This window comes from Ailuropoda melanoleuca, chromosome 15 (assembly GCF_002007445.2).
Source record: "Ailuropoda melanoleuca isolate Jingjing chromosome 15, ASM200744v2, whole genome shotgun sequence".
In the NCBI taxonomy this organism is placed as follows: Eukaryota; Metazoa; Chordata; class Mammalia; order Carnivora; family Ursidae; genus Ailuropoda; species Ailuropoda melanoleuca.
The window spans coordinates 54,950,763-54,975,633 of NC_048232.1; the positions used below are offsets into that span (position 1 = coordinate 54,950,763).

At 36.1% G+C, this 24,871-nt stretch overlaps 1 protein-coding gene across 6 annotated transcripts in view; it reads left to right on the top strand.

Moving 5' to 3' along the window:
• Window positions 1-24,871, top strand: part of METTL25 (methyltransferase like 25) — a 153,701-nt gene that overhangs the window by 47,657 nt on the left and 81,173 nt on the right. For all 6 annotated transcript variants that reach the window (XM_019800442.2, XM_034644455.1, XM_034644456.1 and 3 more), the window contains exon 6: window positions 22,997-23,091. In XM_019800442.2, coding sequence (XP_019656001.1) covers window positions 22,997-23,091 — 95 coding nt within the window. The remainder of the gene's footprint in view (window positions 1-22,996; window positions 23,092-24,871) is intronic.

Below are 24,871 nucleotides of genomic sequence, written 5' to 3' on the forward strand. Positions count from 1 at the left end.
CATAATAAACTTAAGGGCTATCAACTAGACAAAACCAAGGGGAAAAAGCTAGGACAAGCAAGAGAATGTCCAAGGTAATTATTATGAACACTACTAGAATTTTGATAGCTTAACTTTGTTGAAGAGCAGGGGTGTGTGTGTGTGTGTGTGTGTGTGTGTGTGTATGTTAAGTCAGACAACCACAGTTTGTTACAGACTATATAGCAGTAACTATTTGGATAGATAGAATATGGATGTAGTCTCATTTTGTATATACAGTATATACTATATAGTTCTCCTATTCCTTACTAAAATAGAAATCCATCACTATACAGTTTGATCATTATATTAAACTAACTTACAGGGCAAGAGGTTTGCATGCACAAAGTTAGCATATTTCCTGTCATACATCTAGCACTTGGGTTCCATGGAATTATATCTCTGAGAGGTCAAGTATGTCATGTGTCTCTCCCTTCATATCTTATACACCTGCCCCTCACCCTCACTTTGTTTGCACAGCTGTTTTTAAGTTTGAATTGGGGCATGGTAGCCCTTTGGGATGTAAATTTGAGTTATTAATAGTCCAACATAGTATAGTAGAAAAGTCTGGTATGTACAGTGCAACTTTTTATGATGATATGTACTATGTAAACAGTATGTGTTTTACATGATATGTTTACCCAGTATGCTGTGGTAGACCATAGTGGTGGTCTGCCATGAATGTCAATTTTCAAAAATACCTCAAAGCTCTCTGAGTCATTATGAATACTGAAGTTATACCATATGTTTTAAAAACTGCTTTTAAATATTTATACATTTTGAGCCAGTAGTTCCTAGGAGAACAAGAAATACTAGAAACAGTTTTATTGCCGTGCTTTATAGATCATATATATTTTCCCAAGCTTGAATTGTTGAAGTATTTTGTTTTAATATTGATTATTATTGTCATAATTAATTTGAAATACTTATTACTACTTTTCTTCGAAGTTGGAGAGAGAAATTCTTTTGGTTGTTTTCCTGTAAAGGTAGAAAAGTTACCTATCTAGATCCACATATCTCTTCTTGCTTGGTAATTGAACTATAATTTTGTTAAGGCATCAGTCTTTAGGAAGATCGTGCCCTTCTGTAGCCTCAGAAATAGTGACTTCCTTTTTTATTTTTTAAAGTAATCTCTATGCCCAACTTGGGGCTCAAACTCAACCCTGAGATTAAGAGTTACATGCTCTTCCAACTGAGCCAGCCAGGCACTCCAGAAATAGGTAACTTTCAATCTCAATTAATTATGGTAATTTTATTTACTTAGGAATGGATATGAGATGCAGTTCTTACCAATGAAGCACGAGAAGCATATCTTAGGGGGTTTACTAGGGAATTGGGGGGGGGTTGTTCTGTTTTGTTTTTCTTAAAACTGAGCACAAGGTGGGAAATCACTTTTTTTTTTTTTTTTTGCCTCTGGACTTGGTCATTTGTATGCATTTGTTCAGCCTAACGGAAGTATCTGTATATCTGCCTGTTATGTAGACTGTCAGAAATTGGTGTTAGTGCTCTGAGTCCTTCAGGCCCAGTCTGAGGGACAAAACGTAATTTTACTTTTCATCTAAGTTTATATGATCATTGCAGAGGCTTCGGAGTACAGGAGAAGTAGAGCAAGATCTAGGACCCTGGAGAGTTACATCAGCGGTTTTATTGAACTTCTTCCCTGGCCTCACTAGGAAGTCACTCCCAGGAGCACTTCTTGTCAGGGACAGATTTGTACTTGGTCTTCCCCCAACCCACCCCCAGTCTAATGCCAGGCAGTCTTCTACTGTTGTTAGTGCACTCCAGGTACTGCAGATCTGCAGATCACATGAATGCTGTAGCCTTTGAAAGCCTGTGGTATACCTTCATGTTTACCCCCAGCTGTAATGTGTTACAGGGTATTAAGGTGATTCTTCCATAGATCCCTCCATTTACTTTTGCTTTGTTTTTGTTTTGTTTTGTTTTTAACCAGAGGAGGGCTATAGGTAGTCTTTTAGTGGCATCTTTCAATCTGGTTCTGCCATTTCTATATCAAATGGAAATATTTCAAGGACAATTGATACCTCTCATATTATAGATTGTTTCTCTGTTTATGTCACCAGTAGGAATTTTAAGGGAGCTAGATACTTATATAGCCATCTTCACTGTCCTTGAGAATTAACTGTTGACATATATAATTGCCTTAAATTTAGAGGTACTTCACTGGGAAGGGCATCTGGAAGTTGAAAAAAGATATTGAGCATATAATTTGAAAATGTAACATACTGTTTAAAAATAAGCTTATCTTGTATTTAGAGATCTTTCCGATATCCAGTATATGGTATTAAAAACTCCTAAGACAATATTAGCTGGATAATATCAGCATTAAACCATGCACTGTATCATACAGAAAGGTATGACTATTTTCTTAGTCAAGTTAATAGGAGTGAATTATTCTCATCATTGCAACAATGCATAGAATTGCTGTCTTTTCAGTAAAGACAATATTTTCTGACACATATAGTATGTATTTTATTAAATAAATCAATCTTTTTGCCTACTATGGTCTTTTAATACTGGAAGTTTGAGGGATGTAGAGGAACAAAGCATGGTTTCTCCTTTCAAAACAGCATGTATTTGATTTCCATTTCTAGCAGTGTGGGAGATGTGATTTTTCTGAGGAACCCTCCTACTACGGTTCAGCTAGATCCTGGCTAAATTAGAACATGTATTTTTTTAAGCATTGCTGAGTCCACAAAAAATAAGGGAAATCTCTATGATTCAAGAAAAATCAAAACCTGAAAGTTAAAAGGAAAGACAAAAAAGAGGAGTTGAAACCAGAGCAGGGAACTGGAGCCATAAGGTAGCAGACAGTGTTGTCCTGAGGCAAATGCTTCTCACAGTGGGATCTAGAGACTAATATTGGGCCTCCTGCGTGGTCAGGGAGCTAAGCCTGAAAAGTTCATACTAACCCATGACCTTGAATGAGACAGAGCAGTTTTTAGTCAGATCTATACAGAAACAAAATCAAATCCCTGTGAGGGAGTACTTCCCAAATTCAGGCCGTTGGAATTCTGTAGATTAAAACCTACCAAATATAAGCTCAAAACGTAACAAACAAGCCAACTAAATCACAAAATATGTCTAACTGGACATAACCTGAATGCTCCTTGCCCCTATTCAACTAAAAGTGCTGAATATAATTAAATTTTGTTTCTTAAAAGCATTGAAATACTGGAAAGATACATAATATTTATCAGGTCAACATGTAGGAGTCCATAAAGATGATGGAAGTGCTGAAGCCACTAAGGGTGTTTGTGTACCATGGCAAACTAGAGCTTTGGTGTCAGGGTCCTATAAGGGGTACGCTGCAAATGATAAACCTATACTTAGGCACACACAGAAGTAGTCTCACAGACACACTCTCACAAGTTGAGACCACAAAGGTGAGGGCTAAAGTCAGGGCAGCAGTAGTAGGAATAGAGTAAATTAGGAAAATGTAAGAAATATTTAAGATTGTTTAGAGTGGGACATAAAGAAGTAGGAATTGTCAAGGATTATTACAAGGTGTCTGTTTCAGCCACTGTGTAGGTGATGGCACAGCTTACATGAGAGGAAACACTAAGGACAGACCAAATTTCAGGGCAAAGTTTTGAGCATGTTTAATATTTGAGATTGCTTTATGATGAGTGATCATATTTTGGGAAAGTTTTATAAATACAGACCTCTAAATACATGGAGCTGTTGTAGCATACTCATAGGATTTGGTTTTTTTTTTTTCTTATTTTCTGGAAAAATCTGTAAAGTGGTAGCTAACAGTGTTTTATATGGTTCAAGAATGTGGAGGCCAAGGTCTCTGCAGTTTTATTGGCCTTTCAATTATGGCTACATAATGGTTGCTACTGCTCCAGCCATATAGTTCAAATGAAAAGAAATATGAAGATGGAAGAGTTTCTCCCATCTGAGACAGTGTCCTTTATAGAACTTCCTTTCTGTATAGACTACTTTTTTTTTTAAAGATTTTATTTATTTATTTGACAGAGAGATAGAGAGCACAAATAGGCAGAGTGGCAAGCAGGGGGAGAAGCAGGCTCCCTTCCAAGCATGGAACCTGATGTGGGGCTCAATCCCAGGACCCTGGGATTGTGACCTGAGCCTAAGGCAGACATTTAACCAACTGAGACACCCAGCCGCCCCCCCCCCACCATAAACTACTTCTAAAAGGCTAGGAGAGGTAACCTTCTGATGGGTACATTGTGCCTCCAAATGAAATCAAGGTTCTGTGAGTGAGAAAGAAGGAGAAACTGGGTATTAGGTGCGCAATACTGAGTATTAGTACATGCGCACACACACCCACCTGTGTGTAGTATTAATGCTTGAATAAGGCACAAGAAAGAGGAGAGTATAAAGGAGAGTGGGGAATATAACAGTCTGTATGTGAAACAATGTAATCATATCCATTGTCCTCTTCTTCCTTTTAGTAATTATAACTCCTCTTAGTTCTGAGATCCTTTGTGATACCCTATCTAGTATAGGTTAATCAAAGGCCTTGTTCTGAATGCTTCTCCTTTGTGTGAAACTGGTACCTTGAGACTATAACTGTATTTATGTACTATGAATGTACACAAGCCAACAATAGTAGCAACAAAAACAATAACATTATATGTGATTTGTGAATTAATTATGAAGATATATGATTTATAAGTGATTTCTTAGAGGCAAGAGAAAAGAATATAAGTGTTAAAAGAGCCATTCCAGCTAAAATGTAAAGATTACTCCCCGGTAAGAGGTCAGGAAAACCTTTATGAAGGTAGTAACTTTTGAATTGAGCTTTATAGTGTAAGATTTAGATAGGCAAAAATGAGAGGAGCATTCCAAGCGTAGGAATGAGGTGGGTTAAGTTAAAGCGCAGTAGGTCACTCATTGGAAATGGATGAATTCTCTAGGCGGTAACCTGATTCATATGAAGTATTGAAATGTTTAAAAATATTGAAAGGGACTCGTCTGGAAAGTCCATTTTGGTAATGAAAACTTTTGAGCAGAACAGTAATGTGACCAAGAGCAAATGTTTTAAGACTTTGATTCTCAACCGTGAGATTTGCTGGGACCCTAACAGTGGGGAAAGGAAAATAAACTAGAAACTGTGGGATCAAGGCTAGGTGAACTAACCCCGCAAAAGTGTTCACCCCAAAACAGGTAGCCAGTTTCTTATTGGTATTCAAAAGGCAAACTCCAGGGGCGCCTGGGTGGTTCAGTGGGTTAAGCGTCTGCTTTCAGCTCAGTTCACGATCTTGGGGTCCTGGGATCGAGCCCCACATGGGGCTCCCTGCTCAGCAGGGAGCCTGCTTCTTCCTCTCCCTTTGCCCCTCCCCCCCTGCTCTTGCTCTCTCTCATGCACACTTTCTCTCTTAAATAAATAAAATCTTAAAAGAACAAAACAAAACGGACAAACTCCAGTCACACATGAATTGGCATCTATTATCAAAGAGTTTTATTGGAAAGTTGAGGACATGGAACAGTAGTTTCTGACCAGGTGCAAAACTACCCATTTTGGTAAATAAATGCAAATCTTTTACTCTATGTGAAGCACTATTCTAGGTACTTTACTTTTATTGACTCCTTTAGTCTTCCTAACACTCCTGTGAGATAATAATGTTACCATTTCCATATTCATTATTCTTCATAACACCCCTGTAAGGTAAATACTTTTATTATCATGGCCATTTTCAGGTGAGAATACTGAATGCCGGAGAGGTTAAGTAACCTGCCTAAGATCACACGGTTGATAAATAAAGGAGTTAGAATTTTAGCCCAGCCAGTCTGGCTCTAGAGTCACACTCTTAAAGCATCAGTCAAATTGGGACAGAGAGGTAGGATTTGGCCTTCTGGGGAGATTCTGTTAAATTTAAAAACTTCAGGGCTAAAACCCAATGTGTTAGCATTTTGGAGTAATTTCTGGTTCTTATTAGAGAATGAGAATCTAAACCAGAACCTGAGGCAAAAGCTTAGGTAGATCCTGTGTGAAGAAAATGGAGCAAATAGGGGAAGCTCAGGGGATACACAAATGGTAGTTCTTCCTAGATACAGAGGAGCATCGAAGCAGAGACCTGGAGACTAATTCTGGTCCTCACCTCTTTTTTAAAGAATAGCAATCCTGGGGCGCCTGGGTGGCACAGCGGTTAAGCATCTGCCTTCGGCTCAGGGCGTGATCCCGGCGTTATGGGATCGAGCCCCACCCACATCAGGCTCCTCTGCTATGAGCCTGCTTCTTCCTCTCCCACTCCCCCTGCTTTGTGTTCCCTCTCTCGCTGGCTGTCTCTATCTCTGTCGAATAAATAAATAAAATCTTTAAAAAAAAAAAAGAATAGCGATCCTTAAAATATGGAAAAGCTTAGTTAGTTTGAGTTTGGAAACTGGGGAGGGATATTGACTTTGGTGGAGATCGAGAGTTTGGAGATTGGTAAATCTATCTTCATTCATACAGGGTTAGGACAGTTTCCTAATTTCTGCTTCTCTCTCTTCAGTTTTGTACCCTATAACTTGTTCACAGTTAAATAAAGTGACAGGGTGCTGTTTTCCTTCTCTGGAATATGATAAGGGTAAAGGGTCTCTGGCCCAGCTTGTATGGTAATACCTTTTGTTTTTAGAAGCACCACTATCCTTAAATGTCTCTATTTTGTGTTAAGGTTCAATAAATATAGGTACTCAGTATGAGATAAATGTGGCATCTCCTACATTCTGTAAACTATCTTTTTATGTGGATATCAGATATATTTTATATGCCAGGATCAATATTTTGTTAAATTGGCATGATTTTAATAGTTGTATCCTGCTTTGATTTTGCCTTTCTTTTTTGGTTTTATAGCCTATACCACATAATTAGCTTTTTCTATTTTTCTTTTCATTTTCTATTTGTTTGAGTCACATGGGCCTTGAGAGAAAGGAGACCGAGATAGTTTCAGGATAAGCTCTCTCTATAACGTAGGAGGCATGCAACTTCTGAAAAGCCCCATCTTGGAAAGAAAGAAACCAGTGGTTAACCATACCTAGAATCTAAGCCAGAACCTGAGTTTTAAAATACTTTTGGCTCTGAATAATAGCAAGTTCACCCAATAGTGGCATAAACAATAAAGTCCTTCATTTCCTCACATAAACAGAAGTCAGGAGTAGCTGTTCTAGGGTTGGTTCACTGATTCTGGGACATTAGGGTCCTGGGTTCACATCTCTACTTCTCTCTCAGGGCTGCAGTTTCATGAGAAGTGGCATGAGTTAGAGATTTTCTCCTCAAGCGTTCTCCCCTTCTGTCAAGGAGGGTGAAAAAAATCTGTCCAGAAATTTCTCAAAATTGTTTCATGTCTCCTTGTCTAGATATAGTTCACAAAGTAACTTCTAGCTGCAAGGGAGTCTGGAAAAGTGACTATTTGACTTTTTCTGCTTCCCTTGTGAGGCCAAAGGACACAGGTGTTAAGAATGACTGTTGAACAGCTCACTAACTCTGTCTGTCAAATTTTTTTTTCTTCTCCTCTCCCACCACACCTCCCTTCTCCCTGCTTTCTTTCCTGTCTCCTGTCTGTTGTGTACTGATTTTGAGGATTGAGTAAAATGAGAGCACTAACTGTGAAAGGAGAGGGGCAGTGATCTCTTCTCATGCTCTTTTGCTTTGGCACCTATCACATTATTTAATCATGGTTAAATAATGCTTTAGGTTTAATCTCTTCAGGATGGTTTAGTATTTATTTCTCATAGTAGACTCTGACAAACTTTAAAACAAAAAGTTTATCTTTAAAATTTTTCCTTTAATGCCTCACATTCACCAAAATATGTGATATATAGCAAGTACTCAATAAAGGAATAACATGAAATAAAATTATGAATTAAGAAAAAAAACTGATTCAGTACTGGTTAAAACTAAAGAAAAAACAAATGTGTTTGGTAAAGCATTTTGAGAAGAAATCGTTAGGTTGGCATAGTAGTTTGGGAATTCTCAAGGTACTGAGCTGGCTTTGCCCTTCTTAGAAAAGAAAAGAAACAGAAGGTTAGAGAAGGTTTACATTCCAGAGGCCACTGGAGCAAAATGATGAAAGCACACTATCCTGGTGAGACAGGATCTTATTTAATTTTAAGTCTACACAAACTCAGATTCCTTTTGTCATAAATTATAATTCCCTCTTTGATTTTCTTTGAGAAGGAAGAAAAAAATTCTAAATACTCACCTATTAACTATGAAGTTTTTATGTCTCTCTAAAGCATCTAATCTTTAACCACAAAACATATGATGACCAAAAAGGTTGTAAAACATGCTTGTGGAAGAAGAATGTATTTGTTCTCTTGATTATAATAGTGATTTCACATTTTTTTAACTCAGATCCAAGTTAAGAAATACATTTTATGTCATTATAGATTAATAGGTAAATAAAACTGGTACTGAAATTTCACAAAAAAAGGTGCTTATTCTTTTTTTCTTTGTGTTTAATTAATATTTGTTCTTTGAAAGGTACTGGATCTTACAACCTATAATGCATGCTAATGTGTTTATTTTATTCCTTTCTATTAAATTTTAGAAAATGTTGACCACAATCCAATGAGTTGATTTTATGACCCATTAATGGGTTGCAACCAGTAGTGTGATGGCAAAATTTTAATGGTGGCTTTTCACCTGAATAAAAGCCCCTATTATCAGTGCTTTCTGATTTCCGTGGTGTAAATACACCCTACTTGGCCAGTTTCAAGCTACTCTTCTGATGACACTGAATGTTGAACTGGGAAGAAATGACACAATCAGCATTCTCTGGAGCCATTATGAGCCAGCTTCACCACACCACCAGCTATAACACATAGTTTAAAATAAATATGAATTTATGTTTGTTATACGTAAGTGAATTTGCTCATTTAAACTGCAAATCCCCTTATCTGTTAAACATCCCAAACAATATGTTATGTAGCAGATACCAAATATGTATTTGTTAGAAGAATGAATTGCTTTATTTTGACAGATATAAAAGAGTATTTGTATATCCTCAAGTTTGTTTCTTTTTCAGTCCAATTATTCACATAAGGACTGCAATTTCTTAGCTGAATGTCACAGGGATTTTTTTATATTCATAAACTTAAAGTTGAAGAGGAAATATTTTACCTTATTTATGTGTTATGGTACCTACTATATCATGTGTTCATCACTTACATTGTTTTCTAAGAGTTTTAGCCTAAAATTTGAGAAAATAAAAACAAATTATTATTAAAAAACTGTAAGTGATTATATTTCTAAACAATTCTTTGAAGAAAAGAAAGCTTCAAAAACAAATGAGTTACAAATGGATGGATTATATTTCGTATTGTTTTCAATGAACTGTCGTTTAGCCTTTCTATAAATCATTAATTGATCCAGAGTCGATATTGGGGCATAGAATTTTTATTTAGCAAGGCCTTTTAATTTAAAACTAACCTGAAATTAAAATGAAGACTCTGAAACAGCTATGAAAACATAAGAGCTGATTTATTTTTATTTTTTTTTAAAGATTTTATTTATTTATTTGACAGAGATAGAGACAGCCAGCGAGAGAGGGAACACAAGCAGGGGGAGTGGGAGAGGAGGAGAGGAAGAAGCAGGCTCACAGCGGAGGAGCCCGATGTGGGGCTCGATCCCGTAACGCCGGGATCACGCCCTGAGCCGAAGGCAGACGCTTAACCGCTGTGCCACCCAGGCGCCCCAAGAGCTGATTTAGTAACAACTTTGGTCATTGATAATATCAATAAAATATTTATTCAACAAATAGTATGCTGAGAATTAGAAGACACTCCAGAAACTTTGTACCCACTAACTGCCCACTTTGCTAGATACCAGGAATTTCTAGATAAAACATTTTAAAGAAATTTATAGCCCAATGAGAAGACAGATTACAAAAGACAGCTGTAATACAGTGTGATAGATGCTATGTTAGAGTTACAAGTTGCATTGGAAGCATAGAGATGGTGACATTTAAAAGCCCAGCGGAGTCTAAGAACACCACATAGAAGAGGACATGCTTTGACTGCCGAGATTTTTACTTCTGTCTCTGCAGTGCTACAGCCTTGGATAAATCAGTTAGCCTTTGTGGGTCATCTATAAATTAGTGAATAGAAAGGGGCTCAATTCAATGACCTTGGAGGTTTCTCTTGGCTCCAGTAATGATTCTGTGACTTGAATGTAGCTTTCCGAAATGTGCCTTTTTTTCCAACTGAACCTCACCTATATTTATCATGATATTTAGGTTTAGCTTCATTATCTTTTTTTCTTAATTATATTGGATTTGCATCAACAGATACCTGCTTTCCTACCATGATCCTGCATTTGGATGATAATGCGGTTTTTGAAAATCAGTGTAATAATGTCCATAAGTGTTATTTTTCTCAAAGTTTGGTTTCTAAGAGATTAAATTACATAACAGTAATTTATAGGAAGTGCATATTAACATTTTCATTTACTTAACTATCAGTATTAACAGTTTATTAGCTTATTTAGTAATTCAGTCAAAAGCTATCAGGAGCAATCTCAGCTTGAATAAGGTATTGCTCTTGTAATCTTATAGCAGATAAGTAGACTTTACTGTCAGCCTTGTAGATTCAGCTGTTTATAAGCTTTTGTTACAATATCACATTACTTCTCACTATTCAGCTGGGTTTATGTCGCAGAATAATTCTGCCAATTAATATGGGAAGAATATAGAGATTTCTAGATGTACTTGGCAGTCTTGATACGATTACCTCACATAGACAGCTGTATCTAATCTTCAGTCAGTTGTACGTTTTCTTGAGTATTGGCACTGATTTTACTTTTGCCATAGGGCATCTTCTTGCTGTCTAGAAGTAGTTAAATATGGAGTTTTAATACATTTTACCCCTCTCTTTCTTTAGTTTGCACCTCGTTATTTCTCATGACTAATATAAAGTGGTTTCTGAAGCTCATGCAGATTGTATTTATTCAGCATAAGAAAAGTTCTCCCTGTGCTCATGGTAAATAAAGGAAGTAAAAAATGTGATTAATTCTAAAATAGAGAATTAATATATCTACTTAAAAGAAATAGTAAAGAGAAAATAATTTGTATTTCAAATATAGAGTAATATGAAGTCAAAGCTAATAGAAATTCTTTTCAGAAGGTTGACTACCAAACTAATATAAAACAGTCTTTTAGGGGCGTCTGAGTGGCTCAGTTGTTAAGCATCTGCCTTCGGCTCAGGACGTGATCCTGGGGTCCTGGGATCAAGCCCCACATCGGCAACAGGCTTTTAAAAAACTAATTTACATTTTACTAGGTTTATTTTTTTAAGATTTTATTTATTTATTAGAAAGAGAGAGCATGGGAGGGGGGCAGAGGGAGAGGGAGAAACAGACTCCCTGCTGAGTTGAGTGGGAAGCCCCATCCAGGTCCTGATCCCAGGACCCTGGGATCATGACCTGAGCCACAGGAGGTGCTGAACCGACTGAGCCACCCAGGCACCCTCATTTTACTAGGTTTATATACAAACTTGAGTTTGTATACTGTAGAGCACATGATCTTGAAAAATATTTTGCTACAAATATAATATTCTCACATTTCTTTTTCCCATGGTAATAAATTATAAGCAAGTTGTCTAAATTTGTTTCATCATCAGTCTGGCACAATAAGTAAAATTCTCATTGGAATGAAGTCACACCATGATGCATATTAATGGTCTAAAGACTGTCTCACTGACTTACTGTTTCAGATATTCCATATGTATCTCAGTGTAAACTCTTTTGTCAAGACTGATAAAAAGACTATGAAAGAGCCCATCAAGAACAGCAGGAGAAACTTTTTGGGCACAGTGAGAAGCACCATTGGGGAGCTACTATCACAGTGGTGGCCAGACCAACACAGTGTTTTCTTTCGGCACCCAGACTTTGCCATTCTTATACTCATGCACAAAAATACCAAGACAGTAGTGTCCAGACAGATTCACTAAGAAACAGTGTTTTAGGGGGCGCCCGGGTGGCTCAGTCAGTTGGGCAGCTGACTCTTGATTTTGTCTCCAGTCATGATCTCAGGGTACTGGGATCAAGCCCCAAGTCGGGCTCTGGGCTCAGTGGGGAGTCTGCTCCAGGATTCTCTCCCTCTCCCTTAGCCCTCCCCTCATGCTCTCTCTTGCTTTCTCTCTCTTGCTCTTTAAAATAAATAAATACATATTTTTTAAAAAGAAAATGTTTTACTGTAGAGATGATTCTATCAAAGTAATACATACATTTTAAACTAGTTGTTTATTTTCTGTTGTATGTACTTTATAATTTACATATTCCCTCCCTTGAGATTACATTCCTAGATGTACTTTTAACCAAAGGATAAGTGAAATACTAATACATTGATTATATAATGGGACCGGAAGTAGAGATAAGATGCAGAAAGAAAGATGTTATAAATAGAGCTATACCTGTCATGGTCTAGAGAGAAACAAATGAGAGATAAAAAATTACTGTTTTACCATTGACTAACCAGCTGTGCTGCTTTAGAATAATCTGTGTGGAAAAAGTCCATATATGGAATACATACCTTAGTGACTTAAATTGAAGGTACGTTCTGGTGAAGGCAGAAGGAGAGCACGAGTAGGGACTCAATACATATTTACATAATGTATCAATTAATTAGCATGAAAATATCATTGTGCTGTGATTTTTCTTTAAATGTCTTGAATTCTAGGATCTTTCCCTTGTACTTCCTTTACAACTTAAGTCATTGTTGATAGCTACATTTAAATTTTATCTTTTTAAGTTACTAAATTTTTATACCCATATTTATTCTTATTTCAAGAGAGTAGAGCAATTTTTAGAATTTACCTACTTTTAAATTATCTAGTTATTCCTCTTCTAGTTGTATTAGTTTGACTTTATTCTTTATTATATTTGCTATTAATGCTGAGGAGTATAGGTCTGATTTACATAGCCATTTAATCATATTTATTCTTTTAGTTTTAATATACTCAAAAACCTGGCAAGATGTAAATGCTTCAGAAACCTGGACAGTTTAATATAATTTTAATATGTCTTTTGTCTTCAGGTAATATTTTTGAATACCATGTATGCACTTAACCTCATTTAAAAGCTGAAATGAAAATCAAGAAATTTTCATAGAATTATCCTGTAGTCTGTGTGCTAATTTTAAACCATAGAACTCTAAGGTGAGAAATAAGTTTCTACCTTTTACAACTAAAATCCAAATATTATCTTTACTTGAGAGTGTATCAGTCTCTGCATGGCAAGTCTTCAGATACCCTGAAAGAATACTTTTAAGGAAGTCTAGGCAGTCTAATCTATCCTAGAAGAGAATGACATGGAACATAAGCTAAATTTAAAAACAGATAAAAGGGCTGGCAAATAATACATATTTGGCCTTTTTAAAAATAATATTTTGTGAAAAACAATAAGATACCTATCAACCTATATTTTATCTTTACTGTCATAAAGCATTATAGAAATGATACAGATGCATATCATGTGAAAAATAAGCTTTAATAAAGTCATTAAACTGAGTGAACTCAAAACATTAAGCATTCTGACAGCATACAAACATACAGTAAAAAGTAAAAGTCTTTGTTCAGCATCACTAGTCACAATTGCACTCACTTCTCATGTTTCTGTCCATGTATATATATAAATATGTATATGTACATATATCTTGGGGGATTTGACAAAAGGAGTCAAACTGAATGTAATTATTCATCCATTCATTTATCCATTCTTTCAACAAATATTTGTTACATATTTATAGCGTTCCAGGTACTTTTCTGGGAGCTAGAAAGATGGAAAGAAAAAGAAAAGTTCCTGCTTGCATGTCATTTAATATAGATATAGTATATCATGGTGATAAGTGCTATGGAGAAAAATAAAGAGAGTGGAGTGAGGATAGATACTATTTTATATAGAGTAACCAGGGAAGGCCTTTTTAAGATAACATTGACGTAGACAGTTGAAAGGTGAGGGAAGAAACCATGCAGTGATCTTGGAGAGTGTTCCAGGCAGAGGGAACAGCAGGTAAAAAGCCCAAAGGCAGGAACTTCCTTGCTTTTTTTTCAAGGAACACCAAAGAAACCAGTATGACTGAAGCACAGTCAAGGGCAAAAGCACAGAGATCCTTTAGGGAGCTGTAACCAGGTGAGCTATTATCCAGGTGAGAGATGATGGTGGTTTATTTCAGAGGGGAGCATTAAAAGAAATGATTAAATTTTGGATATATTTTCAAAATATTGTCAGCAGAAATTATTGACAGTGGAGGTGTCAAAAAAAAAAAACCACATAGAAGTTTTTGACCTGAAATAGTGGAAAGATGCAGTTATCATTTAGTGAATTGGATATGACTGCAGAAAGAGTAAAATTAAGAGGAAGTTGTTCAGTTTTGGATAAGTTGAGCTTGATACGCCTCTTAGAAATTAAAGTGCAGGAGTCGCATTATGAATTGGATAGATAATTGTGTATTCCTGAGGACAAATCTGGGTTAAAGATAAGAAATTTCTGAGTTATTAACATATAGATAGTAAGTCTGAATGAGATCACATAAGGAATAGAAATGATGGAGAAGTAGAGACTGAACCCAAGAACATTCTAAAGGAGTTTGGGAAGATAAGAAAGACCAGCAGGAGGGTGTGATTTAAAAAAAAAAAAAAAAACAGTATAGTTTTGCCCCTTTACTTAGCAATGTATTTTGGAGCTCTTTTCATAAATTTGTTTTACACACTACAAAATATTCCTTGGGATGGATGTATCATATTCTGTTTAGCTTCTCCTGTATTGATTAACATTTGTTTTATAATTTCTCCTCTTTTATAGTTTTTGTCTTATCCAATTCCATAATCTATCTGGATTTATTTTGTGTGTATGATTCAAGAAATGGCTCTAAACTTATATTTTTCTAAATGCTACTTATTAAATAATCCATGCTTTGCCACACTGATATAAAATGACACCTTTATCATATAATGTATTTATAAGTTCTCTTATATTCCCTTAATTTGTTGATTCTTCTGATAGTACTGTTCTGCCCTAATTAGTATAGTTTATTGGAACCTTTGAAATCTGGTAGAGGAAGTCCCCCAAAGTTCTTATTTTTTCAGAATTTTCTTAGCTCACCTCATGTATTTTCTCTTTCAAAGGGGTTTTGTTTATTTATGTATTTTGAAAAGAGTGGTAATTTTACATTCATTGCTCTACCAACTATTAGACATAACAGATACAGTTCTACTCTTTAGAGACCAGGTTCAGGATTACTGAATGAGTTTCACAAAAGAAGAGATTTGAGTTAATAAGCAGGGCTTAATTACAGAAGCATAACCATTGTTTGGGGTTGGCAATTCTAGATGACATGACTCAGTGCACACTTGCTGAACAACATCAGATAGGAAAGTCAGACAATAAGGCATCTTTGTTTCATATTTTACTAGAGCTCTTCATTATATTTGTAGTATGGATGCAAAAAGCATAGGCCATCTTTCAAAGAAGGAGATAATTAATACTAAAAATGCTTACTAGATATTAGCAATTTGGAACAATTATAATGTTTGGAGAAGAAATCTTTTATTTATCCAAACAGCTTGCTTAGAGGAGAATTGAAATGCTGATCGCATCAAACGTTTAATAAGGCTTAAATAGATAAATTTACTTGAATCTTTCATTTAGGATTAAAGTGTATGTAGTTTATAATGCAAATGTGTGTGAAAAGTTGCAGAATATTTTGTGCTTAGAAAAAATGATTTTAAAATTATCTCATTCTCTTTATAATATATGGATCATAATAAACATTGCGACCAAATTCAAAGTAAAAGCTGATTTAGATGATGCATGTTATCGAATAGATTTTAAATTAGATCGTCAGGATCCATAAAACAATCTCTTGGGATTTTAATTGGCATGCATTGAATTTAAAGATCATTATGCAGAGAAGTGATGTCTTTAGGATGTCAGTTTCTCCTCTCTGAAATATAAATTGTATCTTCATTTATTTGTTGTTGTTTCAGATATTCATATTAATCTTGCCCAGTTTTATTTTGGTTTACTCATCACAGTTTTGTAACTTTTTCATTCCTAATAAGAAATATGTATTGGGTACCTGTTACATGCTAGTCATGTGACTCTTCTGGGTACTAGGGATACAAGATTGAACAAAACAAAACCCCTGCCTTTATCAAGCTTATATGCTAATAAAAAAGCATCAGACAATAGAAAAATAAATAAGTAGATATGTAATGTTAGGTTATAAACAGTAAAAGAAAGTAATAAACAGGAGAGTGGAGGGAAAGGTATGCGGTGATCCAAGCAAAACTTTTCAAAAATCACTTACCTATGTTTTGTCCTATCTTCTCCCTCCACCATGTTTCAGTAATGGTTATTGTGGTTATAAATAAGATATTCTAAAATCCTGTATTTAGGAAGGCATAATGTAAGTTGAGATTATTCACTTAGGTGACAGAAATTTATATCTCTAAAGGCGTAATGCCTGTTTGTTTTTTCCAGATGAAATCATTTCAGTCAGATTTCATTTAGGTTTAAAGAAATTTAAAAAGAATATTTTTTTCCAAGATATAATGAGGACGTAGATAATCTCAGTTCAGTTGTCTGATTCTTTCTGTTCAGTTCCACAAAGTTCTGTAGGAGGCACTAGAGGATGTAAGATAAGTGAGACTGTCTATCCTCATAGGGAGGCTTGTGGTCTAGTGAGGAATTCAGAAGCAATTACAGAGAACTTTCATGCATATTTGAGAGTGATAGATTCCTGGCCTATAGACCTTAATCAACTATGACTGTGAATTTTTGAAAAAAAAATGAATGAAAGAAGTGATAAATGATGGATGTATAAACCAAATACTGCTAAGACTAGAAGAGAGAATAAGTTTCGTAACTAAGGGATGAAGGAAAGCTTTCTGAAAGGTGATGTTTGGTCTTCATTGAGGAAGATGAATGAGTAGGGAAGGACATTTTGAGAAGTTTGTGGAGAAGAGGCATAGAGGCAGAAATTGTGTGGCTTGTTCCGAATGAAACAAGTCTGTGTGGATATATAAGTGAGAGCGAGTTGAGGATGAGAGTGTTGGAAACAGAAAATATGGCGGAGAAGCAAATTAGGGCCAGATTGTGAGAGCCATGAATGCTATGCTGGGGTGTCAGAATATTATTCAGTGGGAGACAAAATACACTTTGTTCCGTAAAAGTATCTTTTGTGTGTTGGTTTAATGCAAAGGAATTGCATACGCTCATCTACAATTCTGAAAGGTAGCAATTTTTGGCATTATAGAGGATAGATTGACATGGAGCTAGATCAGGGACGGGGAGACTAGGAAATAGTTATAAAAGTTCAGATCAAGAATACATTGGGAAAGAACCAGGAGGAGAAATAAATAACCTAAGTAGGTAAATTAAATCGGGAGTCAGGAGAAACCCTATTAAAAGGTGAGATTTCAGCAAAGACTTGAAAAAGGTAATTGAGTTACCAAGTGAGTAGCTGGGGGGAAATCATTCCACACAAGAGTAATAAGCTGCCATATTTTTTTAAAAGATTTTGGGGCGCCTGGGTGGCACAGCGGTTAAGCGTCTGCCTTCAGCTCAGGGCGTGATCCCGGCGTTATGGGCGAGCCCCACATCAGGCTCCTCTGCTATGAGCCTGCTTCTTCNCCAGAGAAAAGAAGAACACAAGTAGGGGGAGTGGCAGGCAGAGGGAGAGGGAAAAGCAGGCTTCCTGTCAGCAGGAAGGATCATGACCTGAGATGAAGGCAGATGCTTAATCGATTGAGCCACCCAGGCGCCCCCAAGCTGGCATATTTGAGGAATAGCAGGAAACCAAAGTAGAGGTGAGAAAGAATGGTAGGGGAGGAGCTCAGAGAGGCAACAGCTCGAGAGACAGCCAGCGAAAGAGGGAACACAAGCAGGGGGAGTGGGAGAGGAAGAGCAGACTCCCAGTGGAAGAGCCTGATGTGGCGCTTGATCCCAGGACCCCAGGATCACGCCCTGAGCTGAAGGCAGACGCTTAACGACTGAGCCATACAAGCGCCCCTAAGGAACAGGGTCTTACTCTTTCTTTTTAAAGTTTTTATTTAAATTCCAGTTAGTTAACATTACAATGTAGTATTAGTTTCAGGTGTGCAATATAGTGATAGAACACTTCCATACAACACCCGGTGCTCATCATAGCAAGTGCCTTCCTTCATCCCCATCACCTATTTAACCCATCTCCCATCCACCCCATTCTGGTAACCATCAGTTCTCTATAGTTAAGAGTCTTTTCTTGGCTTTCAGTCTGAAAGGAGAAGAAGGACCTGTTAAATTGGGAAATGAACTGATGAGGTTCATATTCTAAAAGACCACTTTGCTATATTGAAACTGAAATAAAAAGAGCAAGAGTGTGTGTTGGTAACCAGTCAAGAAGCTTTCATAGCAGTTTTGTAGCATAGTAGTTTGGGGTGGTGGAAGTAGAGCATATGAATGGATTTGAGGAATATTTAGGGGGAAAATAAACTGGAATTTCTAAAACAAGCTATGTATGGGGAAGTGTCTGAGAAGATTCCTAATTTTTTTACTCATGTAAATGAATGGATGTTGATGCCAGTCACGGAAATAGGAAACTTTAGGACATCTGGTTTTTGTGTCATTCAGTTATTTATATTTTGGACATGTTGATTATCAAGTGCCAATGAAATATCTATTTGGAGATGGTAGTTAGGCTGTTTGTGATTCAGAATTAGATCTTAGAGGGGCGCCTGGGTGGCTCGGTCATTAAGCGTCTCCCTTTGGCTCAGGGCGTGATCCCAGCATTCTGGGATTGAGCCCCGCATTGGGCTCCCTCCTCCGCTGGGAGCCTGCTTCTTCCTCTCCCACTCCCCCTGCTTGTGTTCCCTCTCTCACTGGCTGTCTCTCTCTCTGTCAAATAAATAAATAAAATCTTTAAAAAAAAAAAAGAATTAGATCTTAGAGAAGAGGTTGAAGATATAATTTAGGAATTGGATTAGCTTGAATAGTGTCTCCCAAAAAGTCACATCAACTCAGAACGTCAGAATGTGACCTCATTTAGAAATAGGGTATTTATAAATCTAATTAGTTAAGATGAGGTCATACTGGAATAGGGTGGACCTTAAATCCAATAGTGAGTGTCCTTATAAGAAGAGGAGAGGACGCAGAGAGACACAGAGGGAAGACAGCTATGTGAAGACAGAGGCAGAAACTGGAGTGGTATAACTCCAAGCCAAGGAATGCCAAGGATTGCCAGCAACCACCAGAAGCTAGGAAGGGGCAAGGAAAGGATTCTTCCCTACAGCCTTCAGGGAGAGCATGGCTCAGCCCATACCTTGATTTCAGACTTCTAGCCTCCAGAACTGTAAGAGAATAACTTTCTGTTGTTTTAAGCTACCAAGTGTGTATTAATTTGTTACAGCTGCCCTAGGAAATTAATATAGGAATCGTCAGTGTATATAGAGGTATAGGTATGATTGCCTAGGGAAAGCATACAGATAGAGCAGGGGTTACACACCGGCTCTCACTGATAGTGAGTGCCCACAGACACATTTTGGGCAATTTTGACAGTTGTATTATGCCTAAATGGTGCTTTAAATAGCAATAGGACTGGGCAAATGAGATACTTAGTTACCATACAAATTGATTGGTGCCTTTTTTATTCTGTCTAGCTGCTTCATACATTTATTAACCAAATGAAATCATTTGAGTTTGAATCCTTCTTCAAAAAGTTTAAGGGGGCAATAGGATTAATCCTTATGAACACTGAGTAGACACAAAATAACAAACTATCAGGGGATATGAAGAGCATAGGCCACAAATAAGAGAGCGTGGTATCATGGAATCAGAGGGAGAGAATATTATAAAGAAGGAATATCAGAACCTCCTGAAAATCCACAGTAAGAAAAATACCCATTAGGTTTTGTTTCATAGATGCTAGTGGTGAGGGAAATAAGAGCTATTGGGGTGACATGGTTAGATTTGTCTGTTTTAGAAGGATAATGTTCCCCTTAATATAAAGGATGAACAAGACTAAAGGAAAGAGAAAAAAATTAATAAGTAGGTATTGCATATACCCAGTCAAGAGCTAATGAAGATTGAAAATGAAAAGGAGGTATAATTAAGAGGTTGTGTATATAAAAATTTGGGGATTAAGGAAAGAATAATAGAAGATGGTTCTTAAGTTAAAACTTGCTTAATTAAGTGGATAATAATATTATTAACACAAGAAGGAAGAACTAGTAGAAGCTCTCCTTTTGTTAGATTAATGGATTTCTAAAGCCAACAAAAAAGAAATGGGATAGAAGAAAAAAACAAGAGTCTTCATCTATTCCAAAATTATCATTTAAAGATATCTTGAAAGTGATCCTAGGGAAAAGCAACTGATAAGGGGGGTTAAAGCTCAGTTTGACTAGATTTAAATGTATGAACACGGTTAAATAGAAAATTGATACATAACAATAGAAACCTTGAACTCTGTGACTTTGATTCAGGACATACAAGTGAGCCTCCTTCTTCACTGCAGTCAGAATGAAGCTGCTGAAATAGATTCCAAAGATAATATTGAACCTGTACATGAAAGGCTTTGTTTGACTTTGAGGATGTCCTGCCTCTGTATCAATTGTTTGCACTTACTCTTAAAAAACCACCAGAGCTGTGAGGCCACCATGACCTCAACCACAGAGGAAACTGTGATGTAGATTCAGAAAACTTCAAGGAGATTCCATAACCACCAGGTGTCCAAAGGAGAAAGGCTTTGATGGGATTTCACATAACCCTGAACCAAGGCTGGCAATTCCGATCAACTCTAAGAGTCCTAGGATCTCAGGTGTTTTGGCTAGAGATTCAGAGAGCCATGTACATCGAGTAAGACTGCTCTTCTGCCATCACAGTTATGTAGGGTTGGAGAAGAAGCTCCCTTATACACAAAAAGTACCCTTCTGTAGGCCTTCATTGTAGTGGAAAAGAGTAGCTTTATGAGCCCTTAGGAACACCATAGCCCTTAACTACCCTCATCACCTTCATCAGTGTTGTTAGTGAACATGCAATAAGACCATCTTTTACTAATCTCCATTTTTCTAACAACAGTCCCATGTGCTCAGCAGCCTCTGCTGTTGGCTTCTGTATTTGTGTCATCTGAAATCAAGAGGGATACTGGGGGTCCTATGTATCCCTGCCTTCATCTTCCCTTTATTAGTAGAAATCTGGGAATCCCAGAACTCAGAATTCCTGAGTAATTCCCACCCATCTTCCCCCTACCACACCCTCACAGCTTCACCACTATCTTTCTAGGGACTGCCAGGACTAATCCCATCATGCCTTTGATCTCCATTCCTGTCTGCAAGGAACAAGAGAATGGCTAGGGGAAAGGGAAGATAGAACTATTTTATTGGTTAGCACCTTTCCCAGCTATTCTGAATAAAATAGCACGAACCCACCTGTCTAGCCCCTGACTCTTTATAGTAAGATCTAGATATTTCTCTTTTTGGTTATAAGAGGGGGGAAAAAACCTTACAGTAATTCTTTTATTTAGTAGCAATCATGTCTCAGTAAAATTGTAAAGCCTTATATAAAACTCAAACTGCTATTTCAATCATCTTGGAAATAGAGGAAGTAGTCCAAGGTCCCCAGGACCTGGATGGGCTTCAAGGGCTCCACAAGTCATGTGCATGTGTAACTGAAATTGTTTATATAGCTAGGTGGTTAAGAACATGGCCTCTGGAGTCAGATTGCCTCCATTTAAATTCTACCCCACCATGTGCTAGATTTTGCAATTTAGGCAATTTACTTAACCTGCCTGTGCTTAGTTTCCCTAGCTAAGCCATGAGAATAATAGTGTACCTACTTCATAGAGTTGTGTTAGGGACTAAAGCTAGTTAATACATTTAAAACTCTTACAATAGTGCCTCACAATATTGAGTGCTGTGTAAGCACTAGCATTATTATTATTTATATTCCCAGGGAAAGGTCTGTATCTTCCAACTGATTATCAGTAAGGTCTATTATAAATAATTTACAAACTGAAAGAAACCACTTTCACAGGCATATGATCTGCATGAAATTTAAACTTTTCACTATTTTAACAAAAAGTCATCTGATCCTTCGTAGCAGAGAAATTACTTAGTGGATTCTAATTTAACAATATTTTCTTTTTTAAAATTTTTGTTTATTTTTAACTATTTTCTTTTAAAGTATCTTTATGTTTTTGAGGTTTTAATTCTGTTTTTACTTTTAAACCTAATAGAAAATTTGTATTTTTCTTTAAATTGTCACAGTCTTGATAAAATTTAAGCTCTTATTTTTCAGGCTTCAATTTAAAAAAGAAATTTGTTTTCCTTTTCAAAATCCCTGTGTAATTAGTAGTTCTGCATTAAGGGTTTGAACATCAGCAAATTGTATATGCAACTCTGTTAAGTGTGTTAGGCAAAAGATATGTGTGATTAAGAAATGAATGTTGATTTTTGTTGTTGTTACTTAAACCATATATGCATTTGAGCCAAATTGTGTCACAATTGAAAATATTGCAGCCTGTTAATATAAGGAAGAAACAAGAGCTTATACAGCTGTTCTTTTCCTGGAAAGTGAATATAGTGGCTGAAAAAAAATTGAAGCTTCATCATTATTAGGGATGAATTAATTCTGTTCTATAATAAATTACCAAATGTCAGTTAATAAATCATTTTTTTAGAAAGTCAGGTCAGCAGTAAATATCCAGTATCTCATTACTTATTTCCTATAGTCACACTGAACATGAAGAGTACTTCCATTTTAAATTGCTTTTGCTAAATCTTAGAAAAATGATTTTGGCAGTTTGGTTACTATCAAACCTAAAGCTTAAACACAAAACAGCTGTTGTTGAAAATACCACTTTCATAAGATTAATATGCTTTTAATTAACAAATTGGAATGAATTGTTAAACATTACTACCTCCATGTTTAACTACCAGTTGACTCTCATTGACGGCTTTTCTTTCTCAATAGATTGTTTACTTTAACTGAAAGAGGAGGAATCTTATTTGATAATCCATATTTTTCCCCCATCTGCAGAAAGTACCCAAGAAAAGTGGGGATTTCCAATGTGCCAATATTTGAAGGAAGAGAGATGGTGCTGTGGTCGTAATGCCAGAATGTCAGCATGTTTGGTATGATTATATTTTTGCTGGACTAAGAGCTTTATCCAGATGTTGCAGAATTTATTATTTTTGGCTAATATCATGAATTAAATGCTAAGTTTTGCAGCACATCATTATTAATGCTTTTGTGCATTGCAAATTTTAAGAAAAAAAATGACTTGCCCTTCCAACATTATCTACTACTTAACATGCATTGTGGTAACAATTTATGGTTATACTTTTTTACATGTAATTTTTATATGTAATTAATTATCATATAGAATGTACCAACTACCAGGTATTTAATACAGAATTAGTTCAGTGATTTATTCACAGTTCTGTGGTATGTTTGTGTGTGTTTGTAGTAGATCATTTGGTCCCTTAATTTCTTATAGAATGGGAAAAATATTAATAAGCTACCTGGAATATGAAGTAACTATTTAACTAAATAAAACCTTTAATGTGCCTGATTTGGCCAGTGTCCTTAGACCTAGAACATTTTAGCATGTGGTATTCTGTATTCATGGTGCTATGTTAGTTTACAAAGGATAGATATAAGTTAAAAAGTGTAAGTTATTTTTTGTCATGAGAAACTTAAAATATAGTTGGTTAAATAATGTGTTTAATGTCCAACCCCAAGATAAATTAATTATTCTATGGTCATTATTTTTATGCCAGTTACACAGCAGTATAAAATATAGTGCTCCAGTGTTCTTGGATCCTAGAAGTATTTTAGAAATCTATTTATGCTCAAATAATTTTTATAAATCTCCTTAAATTGCTTTTCTTGGAAATTTGTCTTGTTCTTTCATTATATCTGTTAGTGATATTTGTTCAGAATCACTCACGTTCGAATGACAGGTAATTCTTGGAATGACTTTGGTTCTAAGAATGCCAGCAACCAGGATTATACCCTCCAGGCAAGAAATTAAAATAGTCTTTCCTGGGGAATCTGACTAGCCTAAGAGAAAAGACCTAATTATACTGGAATCGGGGATTTTACAACAAAGTAGGATACTTGTCACCTTTATGATGAAACACACAACCAACAGTCCTCACTCATAAGCATAATACTTCTAATCAGGTTTATGATACCCCCATTTAATTATCAGCAGACAGCAAGAATCACATAGATGTCTAAAGAAAGTCTAACATGAAAGAACAGAGATCAGATAAGCAGAAGAAAAGAAACTTGGAGGAAATAGAGACTACAAAATCAAATAAAATAACGTAAAGTAACTATTAATATCCCTTAGATAAAACAATGTACTGCATTCACAAAATAAAAATGGTTGCTGTGAAAATAAACATTCAAAGAAACAAAAAGAAGCATTTTGAAAAATAAATTTCAGAATATAGAATATATAGACCATACAGCACTTAATAAATTTTCCTGACCAATGTCAGCTTCCTATAGAATGCCCCTCTCCTTGGCTCCATCCCAGTCCCTGGCTACCTTGGCTTCTTTTTTGAAGGCCAAGGAACATTTTTTTGGTGCATTTTTTATTGCCTTTTGCTCCATACCTGACCTTTTCTACAAATAATCAAAGCCTCAGGGATTAAAAAAGAGAGAAAGACCTTTCTGGTGACACTTTCAGATAAATTGTTAAGGGTACTAACCAGGGATAAAATTTTAATTAGATTAATACAATCTTGTCAGCATACTTTAACCCTGATAAAACTGAAAAATATTTTAGATTAGTATGACATGAACACTTGATATATTTTCTTCATTATCTTTATTTAGTGGCCAAGAAAAATACTAATGTTTGCAAGAAACTTCTTATCACCTACCTGATTATCTTTTATT